At 38.9% G+C, this 25,156-nt stretch overlaps 3 protein-coding genes across 3 annotated transcripts in view; all 3 read right to left on the reverse strand.

The window, feature by feature from the left end:
- Positions 1-4,533: 4,533 nt before the first annotated feature.
- On the reverse strand, positions 4,534-7,294 carry rab38a (RAB38a, member RAS oncogene family). The gene is made up of 3 exons (XM_046862309.1): positions 6,694-7,294; positions 5,698-5,981; positions 4,534-4,748 (listed from the first exon to the last, which is right to left on the reverse strand). The coding sequence occupies exons 1-3, from the start codon at positions 6,884-6,886 to the stop codon at positions 4,596-4,598; spliced, it is 630 nt and encodes a 209-aa protein (XP_046718265.1). The 5' UTR covers positions 6,887-7,294; the 3' UTR covers positions 4,534-4,595.
- A 1,055-nt stretch (positions 7,295-8,349) lies between these two features.
- Positions 8,350-13,218, reverse strand: ctsc (cathepsin C). The gene is made up of 7 exons (XM_046862310.1): positions 12,885-13,218; positions 12,598-12,743; positions 11,029-11,180; positions 10,796-10,952; positions 10,044-10,161; positions 9,626-9,757; positions 8,350-9,449 (listed from the first exon to the last, which is right to left on the reverse strand). The coding sequence occupies exons 1-7, from the start codon at positions 13,201-13,203 to the stop codon at positions 8,950-8,952; spliced, it is 1,524 nt and encodes a 507-aa protein (XP_046718266.1). The 5' UTR covers positions 13,204-13,218; the 3' UTR covers positions 8,350-8,949.
- Positions 13,219-18,676: 5,458 nt separating this feature from the next.
- The window catches only part of grm5b (glutamate receptor, metabotropic 5b), a 48,149-nt gene continuing 41,669 nt past the window's right edge, over positions 18,677-25,156 (reverse strand). Inside the window, 1 exon segment of the mRNA XM_046863048.1 lies at positions 18,677-24,983. Coding sequence (XP_046719004.1) covers positions 24,086-24,983 — 898 coding nt within the window. The 3' untranslated portion in view covers positions 18,677-24,085.

The following is a 25,156-nucleotide window of genomic DNA, read 5'->3' on the forward strand; positions in this document are numbered from 1 at the left end:
GATCATTGGTCTCCATACCACTCTGTCCTCGACATCTGCCTCTTTTAAACCAACTACCTGCATGTCTTCCCTCACCACATCCATAAACCTCCTCCTTGGTCTTCCTCTTTTCCTCCTTCCTGGTGGCTCCATCCTCAGCATTCTCCTACTGATATACCCCATGTCCCTCCTCTGCACATGTCCAAACCATCTCAATCTATCAAATGTAACTATCAAAGTTACATGCGATGTAACTCTAATAAACTCATTTCTAAACCTGTCCATCGTCGTCACTCCCAACGAAAACCTCACCAACTTCAGCTCTGATACCTACAGCGCCACCTCCTGTCATGTCTTCAGATGTCTAGCTCAATTGAACCTTGACCAGCTTAACCCTGCATTTGAACTAGCATTGTTTTAGATAAACAAGGCTATACATGCTAAATATTTCACACAATGTGGAATCATGAGCGAGTCCAAGTACCAAAAAGCTCTAGTCATTGTGACCTTGTCTATTCTGATATCTAAAATGCTAATACTAATGAGACCTTATTTGAATAAGGTGGCAAAGTCTGGACTAACATCAAAGTATTTGATGCAATTGTGTGTGTCCTCATGATTGAAACATACCCAGCTGTTGTGCTGGAGTGGTGGCCTCTGGGGGTGTGTGTGTGTTATGCCAGCTGGAGAGCAATCTCTATGCATTATCATTGAGATCTGACAAGGTTTTTCAGAACTTCCAAAAAGCGTTATTTTTATCTCGACACCACCTAGGTCCCAAATGGCAAACAACTCATAGTCTGTATTATACGCCATTGGTGTTTTATCCTGACAGAAAAAAACCCACTATGCACTATACCACTTCTCATTGGGTTTGACCTTCGTCTCATTCTTATCCGTCTCATAACGCAAAAACAAAACGAATGCACCTGTGTACACGTGGAAGCAGCTGTGCTTGCAATTATATTAAACAGGAGAGATGGATATGATCTTTTCTTTCTGGGGTTAGAGAGAGGGAGATGATTAGCAACCGACCTGAGAAGAACGAAATGGAGATGTAAAGTCCTGAGTCTTGTATTTTTCCAGTAGTTTATTCGATGATTCCTCTATCTGAAAACTAGATTTACTTATGGGGGTGACGATGTCAAGCAATGTCCAATTTCTTTTTTTGAAGCAAGAACATACAATGTGCGTGTAATCTGAGCTACAGAAGCTCGTCTGTTGGATCGGACCACACAGGTTCACCACTGTTCCTTCCTTGGAGCACTTTTGATAGATACTGACCACTGCAGACCAGGAACATCCCACAAGACCTTCGGTTTTGGAGATGTTCTGACCCAGTCGTCTAGACGTCACAATTTGTCACTCGCTCGAATCTTTCCTGCTTTTAACATCAACTTTGAGCACAAAATATTCACTTGCTGCCTAATAAATAATGGTTGTAATGTTTAATGTCATTATGTTACGATTGGTTGGTGTAGATATGCAGGTTTGCTGATTCCCCCAACCCCCTGCCCCCTACACTACCAGGATTACCAGTTTGATTGAGTTCAGGTGATGGAGTTTCTGTGCAAGTCATCTGCTGGGTTTTTCTCGCTGACTCAAAGATTAGAGCTCTGGGTTAGAAGGTTTGGAGATTTCAAGCTCAAGCACTGCTAAGTTGCCTCTGCTTGGCCTTGATGTTTTTTTCTTTCAAAAAACCTGCCAGTGCACCACAAGGTCTCAATCTGTGCAAAGGAAATACTGTCAATTGAAATTCCCCAGTTTACAAACCAGGAAGGTTTTTGAAGAAGCATTGTCAAGGACCAGCATAGGCAGCTTGGCAGTGCTGGGGCTTGAACTCTTCATCCTTCTGATTATGGTGTCCATGGTGTACTTCTGAATGCTTGCAGTAGACCCCAACACTACCAGGGTCACGGGTATTATTGAGTTCAGGTGATTCTCTGTGATGGAGTTTCTGTGCAGGTCATCCTCTGGATTTTTCTTGCTGGTACAAGTGTCATGGCTCTGGGTTAGAAGGATGGAGAAGGTTGAAGATCTCAAGCCCCAGTCGTGTCAAGCTATCTCTACTGGGCCTTGATGCTTCTTCTTCTAAAAACTGCCCCGTTTGGAAACTGGTCAATTTAAACTGACAGACTTTGCACACGGCAGTTTCCTTTGCACAGATTGAGACCTTGTGGTGGTGTCCTTGTGTACTACCTGAACCATCTGTTTGATTAAGTTCAGGTGTTTCTGTGTGATAGTTTCTGTGCAAGTCGTCCTCTGGATTTTTCCTGCGGGCTTAAGGGTTCTGGCTCTGGCTCTGGGTTAGAAGGTTGGAGAGTTCAAAGCCCCAGCACCTCCAAGCGGTACCTGCTGGGCCTTGATGCTTCTTCCAAAGAAAAAAAAAAAGCCAAGGAGTGACAGCTTAGTGTGGCTGGGATTTCAACTCACAACCTTCAGATCCAAAGTCTTAACCACAAAGCTAGCATTTCCCAGTCAAATGCCTTTGCAAAGAATGGGGTCTTGTGTGGGTGCACTTCTTAATGTTTGCAGTAAGCCTACATGCAATGAACAGATCTGAGGAGAGAACTTCAAAATGACCATGTTGTATCCTGTTTGCATTTACAGTATTTTGGAGACACCCTTTTCCACATTTACCTTATTTATACAGGTTAAGGGTCATGCTCAAGCCCCCAACAGTGGCAACTTGGTAGCGCTTCAAACCTCTTCCCGAAAATGAAGATCCAGCTTAAAGGGCGTCGTTTGACACCATTGCGTAGATCCAGCGTAAATTGCAGAAGGTGCTTGATACGCTTCGAAAAGGAGCCTCCCAGGACATATTCCAGAAGTGGCAGGAACGCTGGGACTAATTTAAAGGTGATAGTGTGTAAGCGTAAATACATTGCACTTTCTTGTAAACAGAGCTAGTCTCGAAATATTTTGATACCACCTTGTAAATGATCAGCTAGCAAAAGGAAATATTGGGCCTGTTCCATTGGATGGAAACCCCATGGTACATCCAGGGCCTCAAGGTTATCTTGCAGTTGGTGGGAATATTTAGGTATGCCAAAGAAGGACCTGGTTGAGGATTGGGGAAATCAAGGTTCTTTCCAACATGTTAAGCTTTCAACCGGAAGGAAAACAAAATAATGGTACTGGTCTGATGCACACTTTAAAAACATTGACGTGCAAACAGCTAAGACTCTTGAAAGAGTGGACACACAATAGTAAACATCTAATGAGTCAAATAAAAAAAAAAAAAAAAGGCAGGGTACGTTCTGAAAACACACATTTACATTTATGGCATTTATTCAGAGCAACTTACACTAATCTCATTCGTATCTATAGGGTTAGGGGCCTTACTCAGGGGCCCATTAATGGTAATGGTGTGGCTAGGATTTAAATTTACATTCTTCAGATACAAAGACCAATTCCTAAACCACTAAGTCATTTGTTTTGGAACAAATCCTGTTCAGACTGCCATCGGTTCTGTCTCCTCTCCAGACTGAAGGACGCTTAAGTGTGCATGATGTCGTTTGTATTCGTCTGACGAGCCGCTTCGTTAATTAAACTCGTTATTATTTATACTCCCATCCATGAAGGACTTTCCTTTTTTCTTTCAACACACACACACACACACACAAGAAAGTAGTTTGCCAAATTCTAATATACAGTGGTGTGAAAAAGTGTCTGCCCCCTTCTGCACATTGTGTTCACTTGTGTTCTCTTTTACTAATATTTAAATAAGTTTGATGATCTGAAACATTAAAGTGTGACAAACGTGCAAAAGAAATAAGAAATCAGGAAGGGGGCAAACACTTTTTCACACCACTGTGTATATATCACACACATTTCCCTACATTCACTGTAAGTGTCTTCTTGATTGTCTGAGTCACATGATGTATAACTATTGACAAATCCATTGATCATTGTTGACCTTTCACTTGATCTTTTCGGGCCTCATTGATTGGGTCTATTTGTGGTCAAACTCAAACACACACACACACACCCACACACACACACACACACACACACACACACACACACACACACACACAAACTCTTTCTCTCTCTCCAGTTACTTTGACACACTCATTTCTCTGTCAGTCTGAAAACAGTAAAAACTAAATATAGCCATAAAGGGATTAAAAAAAAAAGTTTCCTCCTGTTATAGAAATAAGCCGTCAGTGTAGTATTAGAAGAATAAACACACACACACACACACACACACACACACACACACACACACACACAAAATAACAGTGCTGTGCATTACAGGTAATGATGCCATTAGGAATGGATGATTAACATATTCATAGCCTTTGCATGTTTCTAATTGAACATTGTCCTGTTGATTCAGGGATGATAAGGGGGTGGAGAGGGAGGGAGAGATGGAGATATGGTCAGAGAGAGAGAGAGAGAGAGAGAGAGAGAGAGAGAGAGAGAGATGACCAAGTTCCTCTATAAGGTTGCTGGTGTGTGATTTAAGTCTGTTGCTATGGATACAAATGCACAATTTTTTTTTTAACACACACACACACACTTTGCACATACGTGTACGTACACACACACACACACACACACACACACACACAGTAGTGGAATAGGGGAATAGGGAGTATATATGGAGTGATTTAGGGCCTCAGGCAGGCAGAACAGGGGGGGCTTCGTCCCGAATCCAGTGTAGGCGAGACGATGTCCATGTCTTCCCTCTGGAGCAGCTCTGTCTCACTCGCCATGATGTGTCTCACCAGACAGTTGACGGCTTCATCTATATTAATGTTCTCCTACAGAGAGAGAGAGAGAGAGAGAGAGAGAGAGAGAGAGAGAGAGAGGAGAGAGAGAGAGAATCTTCACACAGAGTTTCACAACCAGGGAGTGTGATTGATATGCTAATTAATATTCATGACTTGCTTCATTTGCATATTCATAATTCTGTGACTCAGCAGGAAGATAGAGTGAGAGAAAAGAAAGAAAGAAAGAAAGAAAGAAAAGAAAGAAAGAAAGAAAGAAAGAAAGAAGTAACAACGATGTAAATAAAAATACACAATGATAAAGAAAAAAGAAAGAAAATATGAGTAAATAAAGAAAGGCAAGGCAAGTAACATATAAAGTTTTTTAAAAAGAAAGAAACAAATGAGGCAACATATAAACCGAAAAAAAAAAGAATTGAAAAATCCATGAAAGCATTCATGATATAATTCTTTATTTAGAAAAAGAGAGGAATAGAAATAAATGTACAGTAAAATAAAATTTAAAAAATGTTCAGAATGACTAACAAGTACAAAAAATATGAAAAAGAAAAGAATAAAAATGAAACGTAAAATAGTTAAAAATTAAAAAGCAAAATATCAAGAAATTCATATAAAAAGAAAGAAAGAAAGAAAGAAAGAAAGAAAGCAAGGAAGGAAAAGAAAGGGAAACAGGAAGGAGGGAGAAATGAAGGAAGTTTTTAAAAGAAAGAAAGAAGAATTTATATAAAAATATAAAAAAATAACAAAATAAAAATAAAATAAAAAATAAAAAGCAAAAAGATAGTATAGATAGTATAAAGATAGTATAGATCATTCAAATTATTAGAAAGAAAAAAAGAAAGAAAGAAAGAAAGAAAGAAAGAAAGAAAGAAAGAAAGAAAGTTTGGCTGCTAGAAGTTGCAGACGGTTGCTATGACTACAGACTGCACCGCAGACAGATAGACAGACAGACAGACAGACAGACAGACGGAAGACTCTGTACCTTGGCAGATGTCTCGAAGCAGCTGATGAAGCCGAGCTCGCTGCAGAACTGCTCCATGCTGCTGAAGATGTTGTTGATCGCATCATCTTTCTCCTCGTCGCACTTGTTGGCGAGCAGCACGGCGGTGAACCGCTTCCCCCCCGGCACGCGCACCTTCTCATCCAAGTCCTCCTTCCACTTCCGTACCGCCTCGAACGTGCACGAGCGCGTCACGTCAAAAACCACGAAGGCGCCCAGAGCGTCGCGGTAATACACACGTGTCATATTCCCGAAGCGTTCCTGACCTACAGAGAGACCCCCGGGGAGGGGGGAGGAAGGAAGAAAGGAAGGAAAAAGCAAGGAAGGAACAGAAAAAAGGAAGAAAGAAAGAAAGCAAGGAAGGAAAAGAGGGGGAAAGAAAGGCAAAATAAAAGAAAGGTAGGAAGGAAGGAAGGAAGGGAAACGGGAAGGAAGGAAGGAAAAGAGGGCGAAAGAAAGGTAGGAAGGAAGGAAAAGAAAAAGAAAGCAAGGAAAAGAAAAGAGGGGAAAGAAAGGTAGGAAGGAAAACAAAAGAAATGGAAACAGGAAGAATGGAAGGAAAAGAAAGCAAGGAAGGAAAAGAGGGGGGAAAGAAAGGTAGGAAGGGAAGAAGAAAAAATGAGGGAGGGAAGAAAAGGAAAAAGAAAGGGAAACAGGAAGGAGGGGAGAAATGAAGGAAGTATTGAAAAAGAAAGAAAGATGAAAGAAAAAGGAATAAATAATCAGAATAATAATGTTTGCCTCTGCCAGGAGGTTAAACCCTGGATACAGCAGACTCCAATAACATGATGCATTTGGAACACAGCCCAAAGCTTTTTTTTTTCTACGCTGTTCTGCAAGAAATCTCGCTCACGTGAGCGCCACACGCAGGAACTGCGATTTTAGGGAATTAGAGTCACATGCTATAAAGAAAACACACGAGTGAGAATATTTTCTCCATCTGGACTGGAACATCTAGTGTTGTGGTAAAAGCTTCACCTGCGATGTCCCACAGCTGCAACCGGATGGTGTCCTGATCCAGGTTGAGCACTTTAAGGGCGAAGTCCACTCCGATGGTGGCCCTGTAGTTCGCGGAGAAGTTCTGGTGCACGTAGCGTTTGATGATGCTCGTCTTCCCGACACCCAGGTCTCCGATCACCAGGACCTTATAGCGATGCTCCATCTGCTGCATAGTGCGCGGTGGAATGAGACGGAGCCGCTCAGTGAGGATTTACGGATTAGATCGCTCAAATCACCGGACCCTCCTACTGACTCAAATCGCAGCCAGGAGGAGATTCAGAGCAGATGCCCTACATGCCCTCACATACACGCTAGGACCCAGAGTTTTGGGACACTTGGCTTTTCCAGCCGTATTTGGTTCAGCATGAAATTTTCCATGAAGATATGCTTTCCATTGGTTGAATTGGAACATCAACCTGATCTACCTGCTAGAAAGCTCCAACCCTATTGAACACCTCTCGGAGGACTTGGAACAGCACCCCAGGCCTCCTCGCCTTACCTCACCTCAATCAGTTCCTGAGCACCAATCTGCACAAGCATACTCCAAAATAGTGAGGAACATCTCCAACATCTTAGAAGAATGAAGGTTATTGTCAGAGCAAATCAGGAATCAATGCGGAATGGAATTTTCAAAAGGAAGCACATCTTATGGTCGGGTGTCAAACTTTTGACCATCATGTATTTGAATGGGAAAACAGATCAATATGGTGATTCCATATTTATTGGCACCCTGAAATTATTTATATATATATATATATATATATATATATATATATATATATATATATATATATATAATCTCGAGTAATTCAAATGCAAAAATTCATTAACCAAATTATTTGATCTATGCTTCGTTTAGTCCATTTAACTAAACACTGAGCACAGTGTTTCCCCACGGACCGTTATTACTGACGCACCACTTGCTGAACTCTGGAGCGCTCTGGACAGGTACCACGGAAGACGCTGAAGTAGTTTGCGTAATTCCGACTTTATTTCTCGCAATTCCGAGTTTTTTTTTCCTCCTCACTATTTACTATTTCATGTAATTCCGACTCAATTTCTGGAAATTAAGTTTGTTTCCCCATGCCAACTTTTTTTAGCCAATCGGGCCTCATCACCCCCTCTAGTGTCAGAAAGCTAAAACTGAAACAAAGAAAAAAAAAAAAAAACACACAACACCGTCCAATGCATTTGCGTTTTAGTTTTTTTAGTGATCTAAATTTATTTTTTTTTATTTGTATTTATATTTTGATTGTAATATGGAAAATAAATGTGCTAAATGGGTTTCGTTTTCAGATGATAGTGTGCAATTTCAGCAACAAAAAAATTGTAAAGAAAGATTATTAATTCTAAAATGTATGTATTTAGTATTTCTCTTAAATAAAAACGTATACTTATAAAAGAACATTCTTATTCGTCATCACTGCATTATCTGTGTAATGCTGCTCTGAGACGATGTTTATTGTTAAAAGCGCAATACAAATAAATTAATTGAAATTAAATGGGGAAAAAAAAAAAAAAAAAAAGGGACTTATCCGATTACTCATATATAAAATAATCAGGATGTGAAACAAAAGGACGTCAACGGACATGAAACCTGAGGGGGGAAAAAAAGGAAAAACCTTGACCATGAAATAATTTTTAAAAAGGTAGCATTTATTGTACAAATAAAACGTAGATAAAATTGATCATGTTTATATATATATTTTTAGAAAAAAAAGTCTAAATATTAACCAAAGGACAGTGAGAACAATAATTCTGGTGAAATGCTGCGTGTGCACAAGTGTGTGTGCCAAAAATATGTATACAACCCCTGAGCAAAGTGGCCAAAAAAACAAACAAAAATGCTTCCCTTTTAAAACCTGGAAGAGCAAACAAGCTACAGGAACAAGGGTCAGTTATTAGACTGAAAGTGAGGAAAGGGGATTGGGACAGAGCCAAAAAGGAAAAAAAAAAACAACCAAACAGTTTTTGCTGAAGCAGCAGGAAGAATAAAGCAGATCAGTCCTTAAAATTTAAGGCACCGCAGTGACGTGAAACGACCAATCAGAACAATTTCATGATGAAATCACCATTTAAAATTTTTTTAAATAATGAAGCTTTTGAACGTTGGGATTTGGGCCACGACGGATCGTCGCATTTTTAGCTACTTTTTTAATAAAAATTTCCCTTTAAAAAAAATCAAAAGAAGAAGCAGCGAGAGCAGGCGTGCACCGAACCGAACAGGAAGTGACCTCAGAGCTGAGCGACAGGCTTAGCCGCTACGGCGATGCTTTCTATGGCGCACTCGTCCGTCCCGCGGCGGATGCGGAAGAAGCCGTCTTCGCCCCAGTCGGTTCCCCAGCTGTTCTTCACGATCCAGTACTTCTCGCCAGTCTCCTGGCTCCGCCCATAGCCCACCAGCAGCACCGCGTGATTGGTCAGCTCGAAAGGGTTGATCGAGTCACGCAGGCCCGTGTGATGATAGATTCCCTCTTTGTAGTGCATGAAATCGGGGTACACCTCGAACGCCACGCCCATGGGGCCGTCCCTCACCAGCTCGGTCATCATGGCCGCCTCGTTGCAGGCGCCGTAAAAGCCTCCTACGTAGTGGTAGTCGGAGATGTAACTTCGAGGACAGTCGGAGGGGACGGAGCACGGAGAGTCTTTGCCGGTGTACGGGAAACACTGCTCGTCGACGACGCCGAAGTCCTGCACGTATTTTCCGATCAGGTACGGGAAACCGCCGTCGCAACCTGCGTGCACACTACATTGTAAACACTACACAGGGTCCAAGAAGCAGTTTACAGAACGTCTCATTTCTCATTCTAATGACGTACAGCTTCAGATCATCCACAATATCTAGTAGACATCGTTTCATTCCCAATAAATGGTGTTCCAAATGTATTTTAAGTGCACTCTGGGAGGGTACCTTGGGAGTACAGCGAGCAGGAGACCACCTGCTGAGGGCTGAAGATCGGCTGCTGCGTGTTGTTGGTCTGAACTCTGATTCGTGCCTCCAGCATCCCCATAGTGGCGAACGAGTAGCAGCTTCCACACGAAGCTACAGGAGGTAAAGGAAAGCAGGAGAGGGGGGTGGGGTGGAGAAGGATGAGAGAGAGAAAAAGAAAATGGAATTCATTTATTTACAATAAATCAATCAATTTGTTACAAATTGAATCTATTTACTTATTTCAAACTTTTTAAAACTGGAATAATCAATTCACATGCTTTTTTCCTGGTAGCCACGCCCACCTCCACTTTCAATTACATCATGAGCGCTGTGTAGTGACGCGATTACAGCGTTAATAAGCCACGCCCCAAATCAAAAATCTGAAATAAAGGCCCACCTTGATTGCGTACTGGACTGACATAGTTTACTCCGTTCACATTCCTCCAGTCCCACTGCTCTGGCAAACCAGCGGCCATCTTGCGAAGCTCAGGGGTGATGGGGCGGTGTTTACACGCCTGAGGGGGAGAAAGGGCGGAGTCAGGAAATTCAATACAGGGGTCATATAGTACACATGAATGCATTGATTCTAAACACCACCAGAGTGGGCACAAAGAGAAAAAAAATTAAGGGAAAGTAGTAGAGAAAAATAAATTAATAATAATAATAATAATAATAATAATAATAATACAAAAGAATGTAGAAAAGATGAAAACCAAATGGGAATGAATAAAAAATTCTTGGGGAAAAAAAAAAAAAAAAAATTGCCTGGTTTTTTTTTAATTATAACCAAAGCATTTAAAAAAAAAAAAAAAAAAAAAAAAAAAAATTCCAATTCATTTTAAAATTTGAATTTATTAAAAAAAAAAAATTTAAATAAAAAAATTCTAAAAAGATACAAAAAAAACTAAAAAGGGAAAGTACTATTACAAAATTCATGAAAAATAAAAAACATTACTAACAGATAAATAAATAAATTCAATTTCAGAACATTTAATTACATTTAATCAAAAATATTAATAAATCAAAAATGCTGTATTGTCACCGTCGCTGCTTGAACCATTGTTTCAGGTGCAACTTTGTGCGATTTGATCCATTAGATCTTTGCACAATAAAGTGGTGTGTGTGAGGTTTAGGTGTATGTGTGTGTACACACCGTGGAACCTGGGACTTGCGTCCTCCGGCTCTACGTGTTAACTCCTGGATGGTGAGGAGCTCGTGCTCTCTGTAGGTCGTGGCTCTCCATGAGCTCTGCGCGGAGTTAATGCGCTCCACAAAACTCATCTCGTGCATGTAAAGCTGCAGGAACCTGAAACACACCGTTTATTTAATTTTTCATCTGATTATACGATTTATTTAAATATGTCGAGTGTTCACACGCTCACGGTTCGGGTCCAGGGCTGTAGGAGGTCTTTGGAGCCACGTGTTGAACTTTCTTCCCAGTGAAACAGGCCCAGTTGTTCCCCAGGACATCATGAACCCAACCGGGAAGCGTCTGATCGCAGTAACTCGTCACTACAGAGCCCTTCTGGGAATACTGGAAGAGAGAGAGAGCAGAGGAAAAATAAATAAAATAAATTAAAAAACCCATCATGACTCATGCCTTTTTTTTTTCTTTTAAGCACCGATGTTTCACAGCAGATCGGTGATCGTCACATGATGAACCATCGAATGCACTAGAACAGGAAGTGATTCAGCGTTAAATCACTCACACGGCTTGTTATCATCCCTGTAAGTGTTTATTGTCTTTCTTGAGATAAAATCAAACACCTCTGGTGTTCGAGCAAAATTGTCCACTCCAGGGTTGCACATGTACATTAACAAGATCTTCGAGAATGTCGCAGTTGCTCTCTTAACGATTATCGGGTATATCGAGAGACCCAAACAGACTGCAGTCTAGTAGATCGGACTCGTGCGCATTCCTTCGCCGCATGATTCGCTTTCGAAGAATCACAATTTTCAAGATACGAGGGCAGAAAATGTGTACATTTTTATCACTTTGTGTAGTTAATCAGCGTCGCACAAAAAGTGCCGCAAATCTTGGTTTTAAGTAGTTCAAGAAATTTATAGTAAGAAACTAACTTTAGACGCCAAATAAAACAACTCCAAACAAAGTCGCTGCACCTTTTGTATCTATCTATCGAATCATTTAAACGAGCAATTCATTCGATTCATTTAAACAAGAGATTCGTTCAAACAAGAGATTCGTTCAAATCATTTAAACGAGCAGTTCGTTCGATGGAAATTACTTCACATTTAAGGTTTTATATATATATATATATTTTTTTTTATTATTAATCTTGAATATCAGTATTCAACATTTTATGTTTAAAATTTTAAAACATTGATGCATTTGTAACCACAAAAGGTTTCATGAAGGTAAAAAAGAAAATAAAAAAGCCTAGAAGACTCAACTTATCGGAAACTACTTATTTTTGTCACTGCTGTGAACTGACCAAATTTTTTATTATTTGAATGCAATTTTTGACCTGAAGCTGAATCTTAAAAAATGAAGCCAATTAACACGAGTTAGTTTTCCTTAATAAATCACCCGAATCCAGTCAAATTTATCTGCTTTCATATCCGAGGTGTTTTCACTACACCTACACGCTACAATCATTTATTGATTTACCAGAAAAGAACTAAGTGTGAGGGTTTTGAAAGCCCCCAGAGGTTAATATAATGTGAAGGATGGAGGAACTTCCTCCACCATGGCTGGAAATGAGAAAAAGACACAGATGGTGGAGAAAACTTGAACTTGGGCCAGACTTTATTACAAGACAGTCGTGTGATCTGGTGTGAAACAGGAAGTCTCATATTACAAACACGTCCAGTCATGTGAGGTCACATGGAGTTACCAAAGACTCAAAATAACCTGTGTGCAAGTGTGTAGGTGCAGGTGTGTGTGTGTGTGTGTGTGTGTGTGTGTGTGTGTGTGTGTGTGTGAGACCAACCTTGAAGAAGCCAAACCATTTGTAGTCATTAAGCACCACTTCAAAGCCCTGGTTGTAGATGATGGTGAAGAAGCCAATATTTCCAAGATCATCAACAGCATGAGATAATTTCTGTAAATGCACAGTCACAGACTTGGCTGTCGGGCCTGGAAGAAGAAACCACACACACACACACACACACACACACACACACACACACAGATCAGAGTATATAATAATGTATTATATATTAAGAGCATGACTCCAGTGTGTGCCATAGTGCAGGAGAAGGTGGATCTCTCTCTCACCAGCAGTGGAGCAGTCAATGGTCTTGTTTTGTCCTACATTAGAGATCTGGAAGATCCAGGTTCCCAGCAGCTCTTCATAAGTACAGTTGGCTGGAGTGTCTCCTACAGAACCACCGAAGCAGCACAAGACCACCAGAGTCAGCAAGAACGCCTTCATCCCGCACTTCCGGGATGAAGTTACTTGGATGCGATTAAAGACCTGGACGCAGGAAACCCCACACTTAGAGCCGGTCAGGTGCTGAGACTCGAGCTGGGGGGTCTCTCCTCTCACCCAGGACACAAACACAGACAACGCCGCGGAACTTCCCGCTCTTATCATATGACCGCAGTCACGTGACCGTGACGCCGCGAGGGGGAAGTGGTGCGCGAGGGTCTGTTCATCCGGGAACCTTATGACTTATTTTAGAATCCATGATTTACGTTTAATAACATTTATAACTATCTATCTATCAGATAGACAGATCTATCTGTCTGTCTGTCTGTCTGTGTGTCTGTGTCTGTCTGTCTGTTCATCCATCTCCTATCTATCTATCTATCTATCTATCTATCTATATCTATCTATCTATCTATCTATCTATCTATCTGTCTGTCTGTCTATCTATCTATCTAATCTGTCTGTCTGTCTATCTATCTATCTATCTATCTATCTATCTATCTATCTATCTATCTATCTATCTATCTATCTATCTGTCTATCTGTCTATCTATCTATCTATCTGTTCATCCATCTTCCATTTATCTATCTATCTATCTATCTATCTATCTATCTATCTATCTATCTATCTATCTATCTATCTATCTATCTATCTAATCTGTCTGTCTGTCTGTCCATATTTCTATCTATCTATCTATCTATCTATCTATCTATCTATCTATCTATCTATCTATCTATCTGTCTGTCTGTCTGTCTGTCTGTCTGTCTGTCTGTCTATCTATCTATCTGTCTATCTATCTATCTATCTATCTATCTATCTATCTATCTATCTATCTATCTATCTATCTATCTATCTATCTATCTATCTATCTATTCTTAGTCACTTCACTATTTCACTGGTTTTATATGTATTACTGTACACATACACTTTTTGTAATATCAGAGGAATTTTACACAGTATTTATTACACAAGTTTTTCTAAATCGATTTGCTGAAAAGAAACACAGATGTGCCGAGAGGAAAAAAAACGCAGAACAGGACATTTATTGATTTTATTGTCAACTTAAATCATGCTACCTCTCAGGGTATTTATTTTGTATTTTCGAGTATTTTTGAGTTGTTCTCTCAGCTAATTCTTTGAAATCCTATTTTCTATATTTCTGAATAAAATCTCTCCTCGCCAACGCCACCACGTTTCTCTTTTAATTCTCTGTTTGTGAAAGCCATTAGGTAACTTTTAGGTTAATCATACTCTATGGAGTTGATCAGAATCCTGAACAAATCAAACCTTTAACCCTTTCACGCTGTTATCAGCTTCTGCATACACACTGCATTCATCAGTGAAGTTTGTATTGCCACAGCTAGTGATTAGCATTCAGCTCATACCAATCAAAGCAAGCTAACACTTGTGAGATTAGCCATAGCTAGCTTTAGTTGCTTAACGTTTTTCCCTAATGTACTAATTGGCTATGAGTAATTGAATAAGTGTGACTTAATACAAAAAAGTCCGTTTTGTGAATCTCTCTTTAGTCAAGTAAAAAAAAATGACGTTGTACTACAACTTTACCACAGGATTTATCTTTATTGGGCGTAAACGGCCCTGCAGGAGGACGACGGGAAGCGAAAAAGACTTTACTTCACTTCTACCTAGTGTATCTTTGATAGGGAGAGTAATTTGGGATTCAGCCGTAATCAGTGATCTAATCAGGGTCTATGTGGAGAGGCTGATTAAATGTAATTGGTTTCTGATTTAATTCAGGCTTGATTAATTTGCAGACTAATTAATTCGCCGCCACACCGTTTCCCGTGAACGGTCCAGGTCCCCTGTGTTTAATCGCTTCACGTGAGAAAGTCAGACCCCATCTCGATTTTACAACTAGGCCCCTTTAAGGTTATAAAGCGGTACGTTTTTATATACACGTTCCTCTCCAAAAGTATTGAAATGACAAGATTTTTCCACACAAACTCACTGAGAATTCTGTAAATACAAGAGGATTGATCAGGCATTCGTTTCCCAACATATGCATTCATATACATACATCGAATGACTAAGAATGTTAAAACCCATTACTAAATTGAGCAAAAATACTGGAACATGTGACTGACAGGTGTTTCTAGTTGCTTAGGTGTGTCCTGTTGGATCCAGTAATAGTTCTGAAAGTATTTGCTTGGTTTGATCCTTGGATTCCACCAGTGAAGATTGCAAAATAAAAAAAAATGTTAAAAAAGGATAAACCAACATGAACACCAGTGAGCTATCAGTGGAAGATTAGCATTGTCAACATGTGTTGAGTGGGTTATTGCACACATCAGCATATAGTTCGATTTAATGCCAGAGACACAAACACGTTCTTGTTCTGACTTACATCAGAGCTGCAATAAAGTCGTTCTTTCATATCCTGAAAATGCTAACGCAATAGCATGAACGCAGCCTTTACAAGCAAAACGAATACAATTCAAGGACTTGACTATACCGTGGTATAGCATTATATCATTTCTATTAGATTAAACTGTGGAGATGTGGACCAACACGATGATCCTTTTAGCACTGTTACTTCTAGCATGGATCTTCTAGCACTGCACGGCTAGTCCCACTATCTTTCTCAGGAAAAGGGCTTCTTTTCTGTCACCAAGGTGGTGGAATGAACTTCCCCTAGAAGTCCAAACAGCTGATTCACTGCCTATCTTTACACAACGGGTGAAGATCTACATCTTCCTGAAACACTAGCATTTATGTTCCCCTGTTCAATTTATGTCTTAATGTTAAAAATAATAATAAAGTGTGCTATGATTCCTCCTATCAGAGTGGTAGGCTGATGGTGTCCTAAGGTCGCAACCTAGCAAACCTTTGCTAATTCAATCATTAATACAGACTTCAAAGCACTTTTGTATGTCGCTGTCGAAACAATGCAGTCTCACGACATTTCGTGATTTAGTCACAAACTTTAATCTATTGATTCGTGGTCATCGACACGAATGTCCCTCTTTTGTCATGTCATTCAGCACGACTGCCTCCGTCTGCCTCCGTCTGCATAGCAGAGGATCATGTGTAATGCTGATAGAAATGCTAAAAATAATCTTGTTTTCTTCAATTTGATCAAATAAGGCGGAAAATATACAGTTAGGGTAAGGGTAAAGGGTTATACTGTTATAAATGATAAATGTGTGTGTCTCTGATTAACGCAGTCTAATTGATTAACTGGGAGAATATATTTACTGTGTTTTGACTGCCACTGGTTGACTGACGATGGTTTGTAATAGTGGGCATCTTACCGAATATAAAGCAATAAAAACAAAGATAAACTGTTCAGTAATGGTGCTTGAAGATTAAAAAATCAATACCAAATGAGAAAAAAAAATCAATACAGCGTCTGTGGTATCCAGTAGCAGAAAAAAAACTTTGGTAGATGCACCAAAAATTCTTCTATTGATGTAAGTCACAAAAAACTCACACAAGAAAGAGGGAAATTCATGTCTATAAACAGGAATCAATAGATTACATTTCGTGTCTACTGGATAAGGTTTTGTTCAACTGAGAACCTTCTGAAAACGGCTCCAGACGAACAGCCTAAAGATCCGTGAGAGTGCTGTGGAGGGTTAAATCCAAGAACCTTGAAGAATTGATAACCTTAACAATGATAAAACTATAATGAATGAATACCCAGGTGAGGACGAATCCGGTTCCTCTCAAGAATTCTTCCTCATTAAGTCTTGGAGTTTTTCCCCCCACTTTGGTTTGCTTAAGTAGGGACTAGTTAATTCTTTATGAACATAACAAAGTTAAAGGTCCACATTTCTATAGGAATCGTCTTTGGATGTTGGAGAATAAAATTTTCACCCTTCACCTGAACTAGGAGACCCAAACATGTGTTAGATTCCATGGGTTAGAGTGGAAGATCTTCTGCTATAGATCTATTGAACACCTTTGACATACATTTTTTAAAGCTGAATGCACTCCAGACCTTCTCACCTCACCTTCATTAGCACCTGACTTTCCTAACCCCCTTGAGGCTTAATACAATCTCACAAATCTCCACAAAATCTAGTGGAACATCTTCCCGGAAGAGTGGAGATGATTATAAACGGAAATAGGGACTAAATGTGGGCCAGGAAATTCAAAAAGAAGCATCTTATGGTCAACCTTTTGTACCTCTACAAATAAAATGGTATTGGATTGTATTGAATAGAAGCATCTACAGTCTGTTTCAGGAGGCATTAACAGAATTGGATTCGATTAATGGCCTGTGGAAAACACAGCATCCTGCTGGATGGGAATTTCTGCCTACCGCCCCCAATCACATCGCAACCGCGTCGTTTGCGATTCGACGAAAGGTACGCAATTAGAGCAAAACGGTTCTTTACGGGTTATTAGGATCGCTAATGTTTCCCTATCCCAGCCTAATCCTTCAGGATTGGGAAACTCTCTCGTTTCTAGGAGTCTGTGTCGAAGTAAATGCTGTTGTCTGAAGTAAACCATCTCCTAATCAATGATGAATAACCAAACACACAAACAAACAACTGCAAAATGAGAGCATATTGACGCGAGATTACGGAAAAACGACGAAGGCAAACGAATATGTAGAATGTGTTACGTGTTGCACATCTCCTACGCTCTCAGTGCTCACACACACACACACACACACACACACACACACAGTGTCCCAATTACACCACCAGCCAATCAGCAAAAAGCAAGCAATTTCCACGACAACTGTGAGTCACAGCCCATAATAATCACACAGCAGGGGGTGGAATGTTCAGGAATTAGTCACAAGGTGTATATTTATTTATATATTTATATTTATATTTATATATATATATATATATATATATATATATATATATATATATATATATATATATATATGTGTGTGTGTGTGTGTGTGTGTGTGTGTATATACTTATACACAAGTGTAACCAGTAGTAGATAATGATATTTATTTGACTTAAATTGGAAAAGCAGAGATGTGAAATCATGTGTTTATCTCTCCATCACACACACACACACACACACACACACACACACAATATTTCCAGGGTGGCCAGAGATAATAAGCCCTCTGTTAAAATGATATGTGTGTGTGTGTGTGTGTGTGTGTGTGTGTGTGTGTGTGTGTGTGTGAGAGAGAGAGAGAGAGAGGCAGAGAAACAGAAACAGAGAGTGGTGGGTGATTAGTGTAATTTCTGCAAATGCTCTTCAATTTGCATGTGTGATTGTGTGATTGTGTGTGTGTGTGTGTGTGTGTGTGTGTGTGTGTGCGCATGTTGTAGACCCTTACCGTACATCATAATCGCCCACACTGCAATTACATAAGTGTGCCATCTGACAACACACACACACACACACACACACACACACACACACACACACACACACACACACTAGAACTTAACTCCCATAACAGTCACTGTGTATTTAAAGCTAATAGGCTCCCAAGTGGCACAACAAAAAAGCAATCGTACAGTACCATCATCAGTAGATCTACAATCCGAGATCCAAAATACCAAAAGTGGGTGCAGTCTGAGTGGGAGGGGCTTATTGTCTCTCCCCTGTCAACACAGGGACCAATGAGCTCATGCAGAAAAAAGCAGATAGTCATGTCACACACACCGCATTAAATCACACGATCGCATTCATTATTCCAGATTTTTAATAACAATTCAAAAAGGTATGGAATCTTCCCACACAGCAACACCGAGATTCTCGAAATGTCCATAAAATAAGATAAAAGAATTGACTCTAACTAGCCATAAGCATCATAATTTCCCACAACAATAAACTATGTTCTGAACAAAAAAATAAATAAAAATAAATCACAATAACGATATCATATTACATTCTACACATCTTTACATCCAGAAAGCCAATATATAAATAACAAAAAATTATTATTATTATTATTAATAATAATAATTCAATAAGAACTTACAGCGTCAATTACACAGTTTGAACTGGCACAAGTTGAAAAGTGTGTGTTATTGGCAAGGGTTCGAAAATGTTAACATCTAATTGATTTTGGGGTTTTAGTTAAAAAATATAATTTACAAATATATTTTCTCCAGCGATATTCCTTACGCAATGAACACAATTTAGGGGTCAGTGTGTGTTGCGTTCATTAATTTTTTGGTTCGCAGTTCGCAAAATTTTAATTATAGTTACTTTTCGAAATTTGTACTATTTTTTTAGATCGTTTTGGTTAAACTTGTTTAAAATACAGAGTGTAATAATGAAAATCTCAAAGTACCAAAGATGATCAATGGCCTAAAGTGCACAATATTTCCAATTTAACATCCAATCCAATTATTTCATTTGAGGAAGAAATGTCCACTCTGGACCAATTTGTTCAAATGATAAATATAAATAAATATGATACATATTTATGTAGCAATGCATTCAGAGACGGTAGACAATCCAATAGAACAGGGTGTAGGGCGGGGCATGGAGGTGGGGCATGTATGATAATTGTGTGCTCAGCATAATATAGTAAAAAGAGGACATGTATTGGACTCCTATTTCCTGTCCAGTTCCAGAATGTCGGATAAAGTCGCTGATAGATTAAACGCTCATGATTGATCCGTTTTTTTTATTCAGCTTATTCAAGTCACACAAACCTAAATAGCTCAAAGTCACAAAAATAATAAAACATTTTTAACAAAAATAGCTTTAAAACATAATTATTTTGTTTTTGGTTTTTATTTTCGAAACAAAAAATAAACCTGAAAGAACACAATGTACATGGACTAGAGGTCGGCAGATTAATCGGTACTGGCTGTCATTACAAAAGCGGCCACTAGAGGTGAATCACTAGCGCTGGTTGTTTATACACCTGAGACTGCACGCTGCACGAAGAGCGATAAATTATTTATCATTCATAATTTAATAATTATATAATTCTATGTATTAATTTATATATTCATATTTATTTACCTTTAGCACATTTTTATGATTCAGTGCTGTTTTTTATTTTTGTAATAAAGTTTAGTACAATTTTACATGGAGTGTTATGTTTGTTTTTTTATCCAGTATCCATTTAAAAAACGAATCGGTTGATTAATTGGTTATCGACAAGTACGATCCAAACTAGCTTTCGGTATCAATGAAAATCCACAATCGGTCGACCTCTAACATGGACCCTTTAGTATATGAGGGGCTGGGTTTTTAATCTTTGGACACTGGATTGTCTGTGATTTTGGATATTCTCCTTTAGTTTGTATCATTTTATTTATCATTTGTGCAAATGGCTCCAAAATGGACATTTCTACATAAGAAAAGACCACCAGTAAAATTATTTTTGATTGACATCTAAGTCGAATGTAAGGTTCGATGTTAGATTGGAAATATTATACACTTTAGGCCAGTGATCATATTTGGTATTATGAGATTTAAATGACTGGACTATGTTTGGTGGACACGTTGTGTTTTTCAATTCTGACCAAAAAAAAAACGAAAAAAAAAACCGAATGAAGGCAACCTACACACAACAAGTTGCTGCTAAAAAACAAATGTTCCAACTTTTTAAAAACTTTTTAAAACAAATTTTTTTTAACCCGAACATAACCAATGACACAATACCAAATAAACTTTTATCTAAATTATGTTTGATAAATATATATTTATTAGCACAGAGCATTAAAGCCACCAGACTAATGGATTGGAAATAAAGAGACAACCCTGAAATTCAATCAATTTAATATTTTAATAAAAAATATTTATTTAGTTTTTTTAATTTATAAGCAAAAAGTATAATATTGTAATTATCAAGGTTTAATTAATTAATTAATTAATTAATTAATTAATTAATTAATTAATATATTTTATAAATATTTCTTTTTTAAACACATTTTGGGCGATTGTATTTCCCTGTTATTTCATTGTAAATAATGTTAATTACATCTTTATTAATTAATATATGTATATATTTATACTCAACCAATCTGTTAAACAGCTCTTTAATGAAAAATGTATAAACTCTAAACTTTAATAAGCGCTCCAAATAATTTGAACATACAAAATCTTAAATTTTTATATTTACCTTCTTTCCTGATAAAATATTTCGTCAGCTAATCGTTCCGTTCGATGCGGGAAAAAAAAATACATGTTTGCAGTAAAAGACTTCAGATCAGGTATATTACATTTTATAGAATTTGATCCTACCAGATCTTAAGGTGTGATTCATTCAGATTTATTCAGCTAAAATAAATATAGGAATCAAGGAATTAAATTCAGTGCATTGCTCTGTACTGTATGTGTTCACTGTAGTATTGCTTTACATCTGGAATATTTATATTTAAAATTTTTCTTTCTTTTTCTTTTTTTTATAAAAAGCAAGTGCTTTCGACATAGAAACATTTGACGTCATTATGTTATTAAATAAGCTCCTTTGGCACTACAAACTAGTCATTTTCTATTCATAATATAACTATCTATCTCAATAGCGTCATATTGGTTGTCGGTACATGTGGTTGTGTGTTGTGGTTTAAAAGAAGTGACATCTTGTAAGTTTTTGCATGTTTGATTGTTATGTTCAGTTTTCGATGAAGACTTTTCTTGAGGTTTTTATGAGGCAGACAAACATCTTTTGAAAAGATCGTCTTTCTATAGAGATATATTTCTATATAAATTATGAATATGAGGTGAAATTTTTGCAATTTTCAGCATGTATTTGTGGGGGATGAAAAATTGACATAAGCTAAAGCCCTTTACGAATGAAACTGCAAATGCAAATGGCATCACTGTGTGTTAAATTGAGTATTACCATTTGAATATATTTGAATTAATTTTTTTACTCCGTTGATTCATCAATGGCTAAACATATAGCAAATAAATTCAGTGTATGACAGTAGTTACTCTGATCTTTTGTGGCAATCTGAAATTAATAGTTTAACAATCACGATCTTGTCACTCAAGTAAAAGACACAGTTAGATTCACTAGTATTTGATCCACTAGTATTGTGTTCAGTCTGGCAAAAAAAAAATACACCTCTAAGGTTGAGAGGAGTCACAGAGGTATGAGAAATTTGGTCCCATGCTATTCAAGGTTCACAAAAAAGAATGTACATTCATAATTCTGAATTGATCATCCTGGGTGTTTGGAACGCACAGGAAGATAAATGGGCCGGAAAGGCAAAATAAGGAAAGAGAAAGTTGAGAAGGGAAAGAAAAGGAAAGTAGAAAATGAGAACCAAAGAAAAACCAAATTGTCATGTATGTATATATTTACAGGATTTTGCAGGACAGAAAACAAAGCACTTTGTGCAGGTCCTGGGGCCAAGTGCATCTAAAGCAAGTCCTCAGTTTTAACTTGTCCATTTGTGTGTGTAATTGTGTTTGTGTGTGTGGGTGTGTGTATATATATGTGTTACCAAACAACACTGGTTTAAATGTTTCTCAGCCCTTGCTAATCTCTTTGCCTGGTTCCAGATTTAGAGGGATGGTCCTCATATCCCTGTGAGTGTTCTGGTCCCCATAATCCCACACACAGGGTAAACACTTGATAAAAAAAAATCTCTCTAATTAGATGACAGCCATTTATATTTAAGGCAACTACCAAACATAACGACCAAACATAAAAAAATATTAATCACGTCCATTGAACGTCTTTGAAGCTTCTGTAGCCTCTACATTTGGCAAAAATGTAACTGTGACATGTAAACACGCACACTAAATACTGTATGTCTGTGACACTCGTCCTCTTTTCAGTCCCCGTAATACCGCAATTGAAACTGTTGTATCGCATTTAGGAATCTATTCTTTCAACCTTGATATTTCTGTTCTCCATCTTGTTCAAGCACTTGTTTTTTTAATTGTATTATTGTCTTGTCTAGTTCTCAGCAATACATACCTTTGTTATGTCTCAGGGGAGCATTTTTACACTCTTGGCTAGCTGCATTCAGCATCCTCTACTGGCTAAAATATATAGCAAGAACGTCTTGTAAATTTTCGCTTTGGTACAAAACGTTTTTATCCATCCCAGAGTTCTCAAAAGGAAAGGTCCTAATAGGGAAATTATTTGTGGCTCACCCGATTTATTGGGACAATCTCAATTAAAACGATATATACACTGGATTCATTGCGATGATTGCAAATAAATTAATTAGTTTACCTGATTCATTGGGACAATATTAGCTATACTGATAAATTCACCGATTCATTGGTCTAAAGTATCTCATATCAACGTTTTCCAGAAGGCGAACCTTGTGTAAAACGTTTCTGTTAAATACGACCATGACCTGTGCAATGGGGATGAGGTAAAATATCGGAGCTACGTGATTGGACCATAAGCAAATCCAATTTACCTTTATACATTTAATTTTCTTTTGAGGAACAAGGTCGTATACTTCACCTTTCTTACATGTTTCCCTTAATCCACATTGCTACTCTAGCTACCGTTTTTCCCTGTACGGTTTCGAAAATTGCGTATTGTCCTTTCTTTGTCTTTTTCAAACCTAGATATATCTTCCTGCTTCCCTTCTTTATCACTTTAGTCCCTCTGTCACTTCTAGCTCCTTGCAGCACTGCATATATTTCTCTTCAGGAGATACGAGTTTCAGTCATTTGCATCCTACATATCTGTACAACGTTGTCCTTTTTCTATGTTGTTCAGGTTTTTTGTCTAGATTTTGTAATAGTCGTCCGTCATTGTCAATGGCGGAACCGTTTACAAAAGATACACCTAGTATCATCTCATCGCTCTATTCATCATTTCGATATCATGCAATAACTCTTTCCTGAGACTAAAGTCCTAGAGCACTTGCTGTTGGTCTGCACATGTGTGATTCGATTATATCCTCTGGGACACCATTATTCAATGATTTCAGCTTCACCATCGTCGGTTCTCCTCCGCATATTTCATCCTCCTGTTCTCAACTCCAGGGTTTTAAAATCCTTTCTGTTTTCCCATCCACCTCTTGACATTTCCTGAATTCTCAACAGTCCTCTAAGGACATTTTATTGTTTGTCAAATTCAACAGCGACAACATGTAAACACGCACACCGGAAAACCGTTATCTTATATCTTGAGCCTTTTTTTCCCTCATGACCAAAGTCATTATAAGGACGAGGAGCTCTGGCTGTAGTGCCTCAGTACCAAACACTCGTATTTGGTTGACGATTCCGAGGCAGGAGAATTCGAAATGCTTCCTGATGCAACAGAATCTCTAAACGGCGAGGGCGGCGTTAGCGTGAGAATCTCCTCCATTTCACTTTTTGGAGCCTGGGCCTCGTGGACCACCGTTTCCAAAATCTTCTCTTTAACGTCCGGAGGACCTCCGAGGGCGCAGGATGTGGATGGACGGCCACCGTTTGACTCCACGGGTGGAAGGGGTTGAATTTCAGCATAGGTCGTCATAGTGGCAGGCATGGACATGTCTCGGGACAGGAAGTAAGGGGGCGGGACTTTGGGAGGCCGCTGTGGTGAACTCAAGAGCATCATGCTGTTCAGTTCGCTAATGTTAGCTGTGAAACGATTCACTACGCAGCTGATTTGCTCCATTAGCGAGCCCTGGGATGAGCTTGAGACTCCGCCCACAACCGCCACGGCTCCGCTGGCAACTCCGCCCCCAACAGGTCCTATCCCTGCAGCACCTGATCCGCTGTCTTTACGGGACGACTGGCTGACGTACGAGGAAACACTAATGATCTGTTCATCATCAGGGGCTTGACTCCGGCCCAGGATTTCTCCCGGCCTCTGACTCACGGTGCTGATCGGTGAAGGCGTCTGGGGCCGATACAGGACAGGGTATCGCTCCTCGCTCTCTGTGACCTCGTATAGCATTTTATCGGTGGCGCTGTCGGGCGTGACGTCCTCCGACGCCTTGGAGAACGGCTTGATGACAGCCGTCTGGTTGTTCTCGCGCTTTTTGATGTGGAAGGAGAGACGCTGCCACAAGTGGCCACCTTTGGAGTTGCGCTCCGTCTGAGCCCACGTCACTGATTTACCGTTTGAGCTACAAAAAGCAAACAAATAGGATTAATTGTATGATTTGTTCATAAGAAATCATAATTTTTATTCATTTACAGTTATATTCATGAAACATCACATTCTCATTTCCTCATTTTTTTACGTTATTTCGCTATCCATCCTTCTGTCCTTCAGTTCATCCATCCTACTGTCTATACT

This window comes from Silurus meridionalis, chromosome 12, assembly GCF_014805685.1.
Source record: "Silurus meridionalis isolate SWU-2019-XX chromosome 12, ASM1480568v1, whole genome shotgun sequence".
Taxonomy (NCBI): Eukaryota; Metazoa; Chordata; class Actinopteri; order Siluriformes; family Siluridae; genus Silurus; species Silurus meridionalis.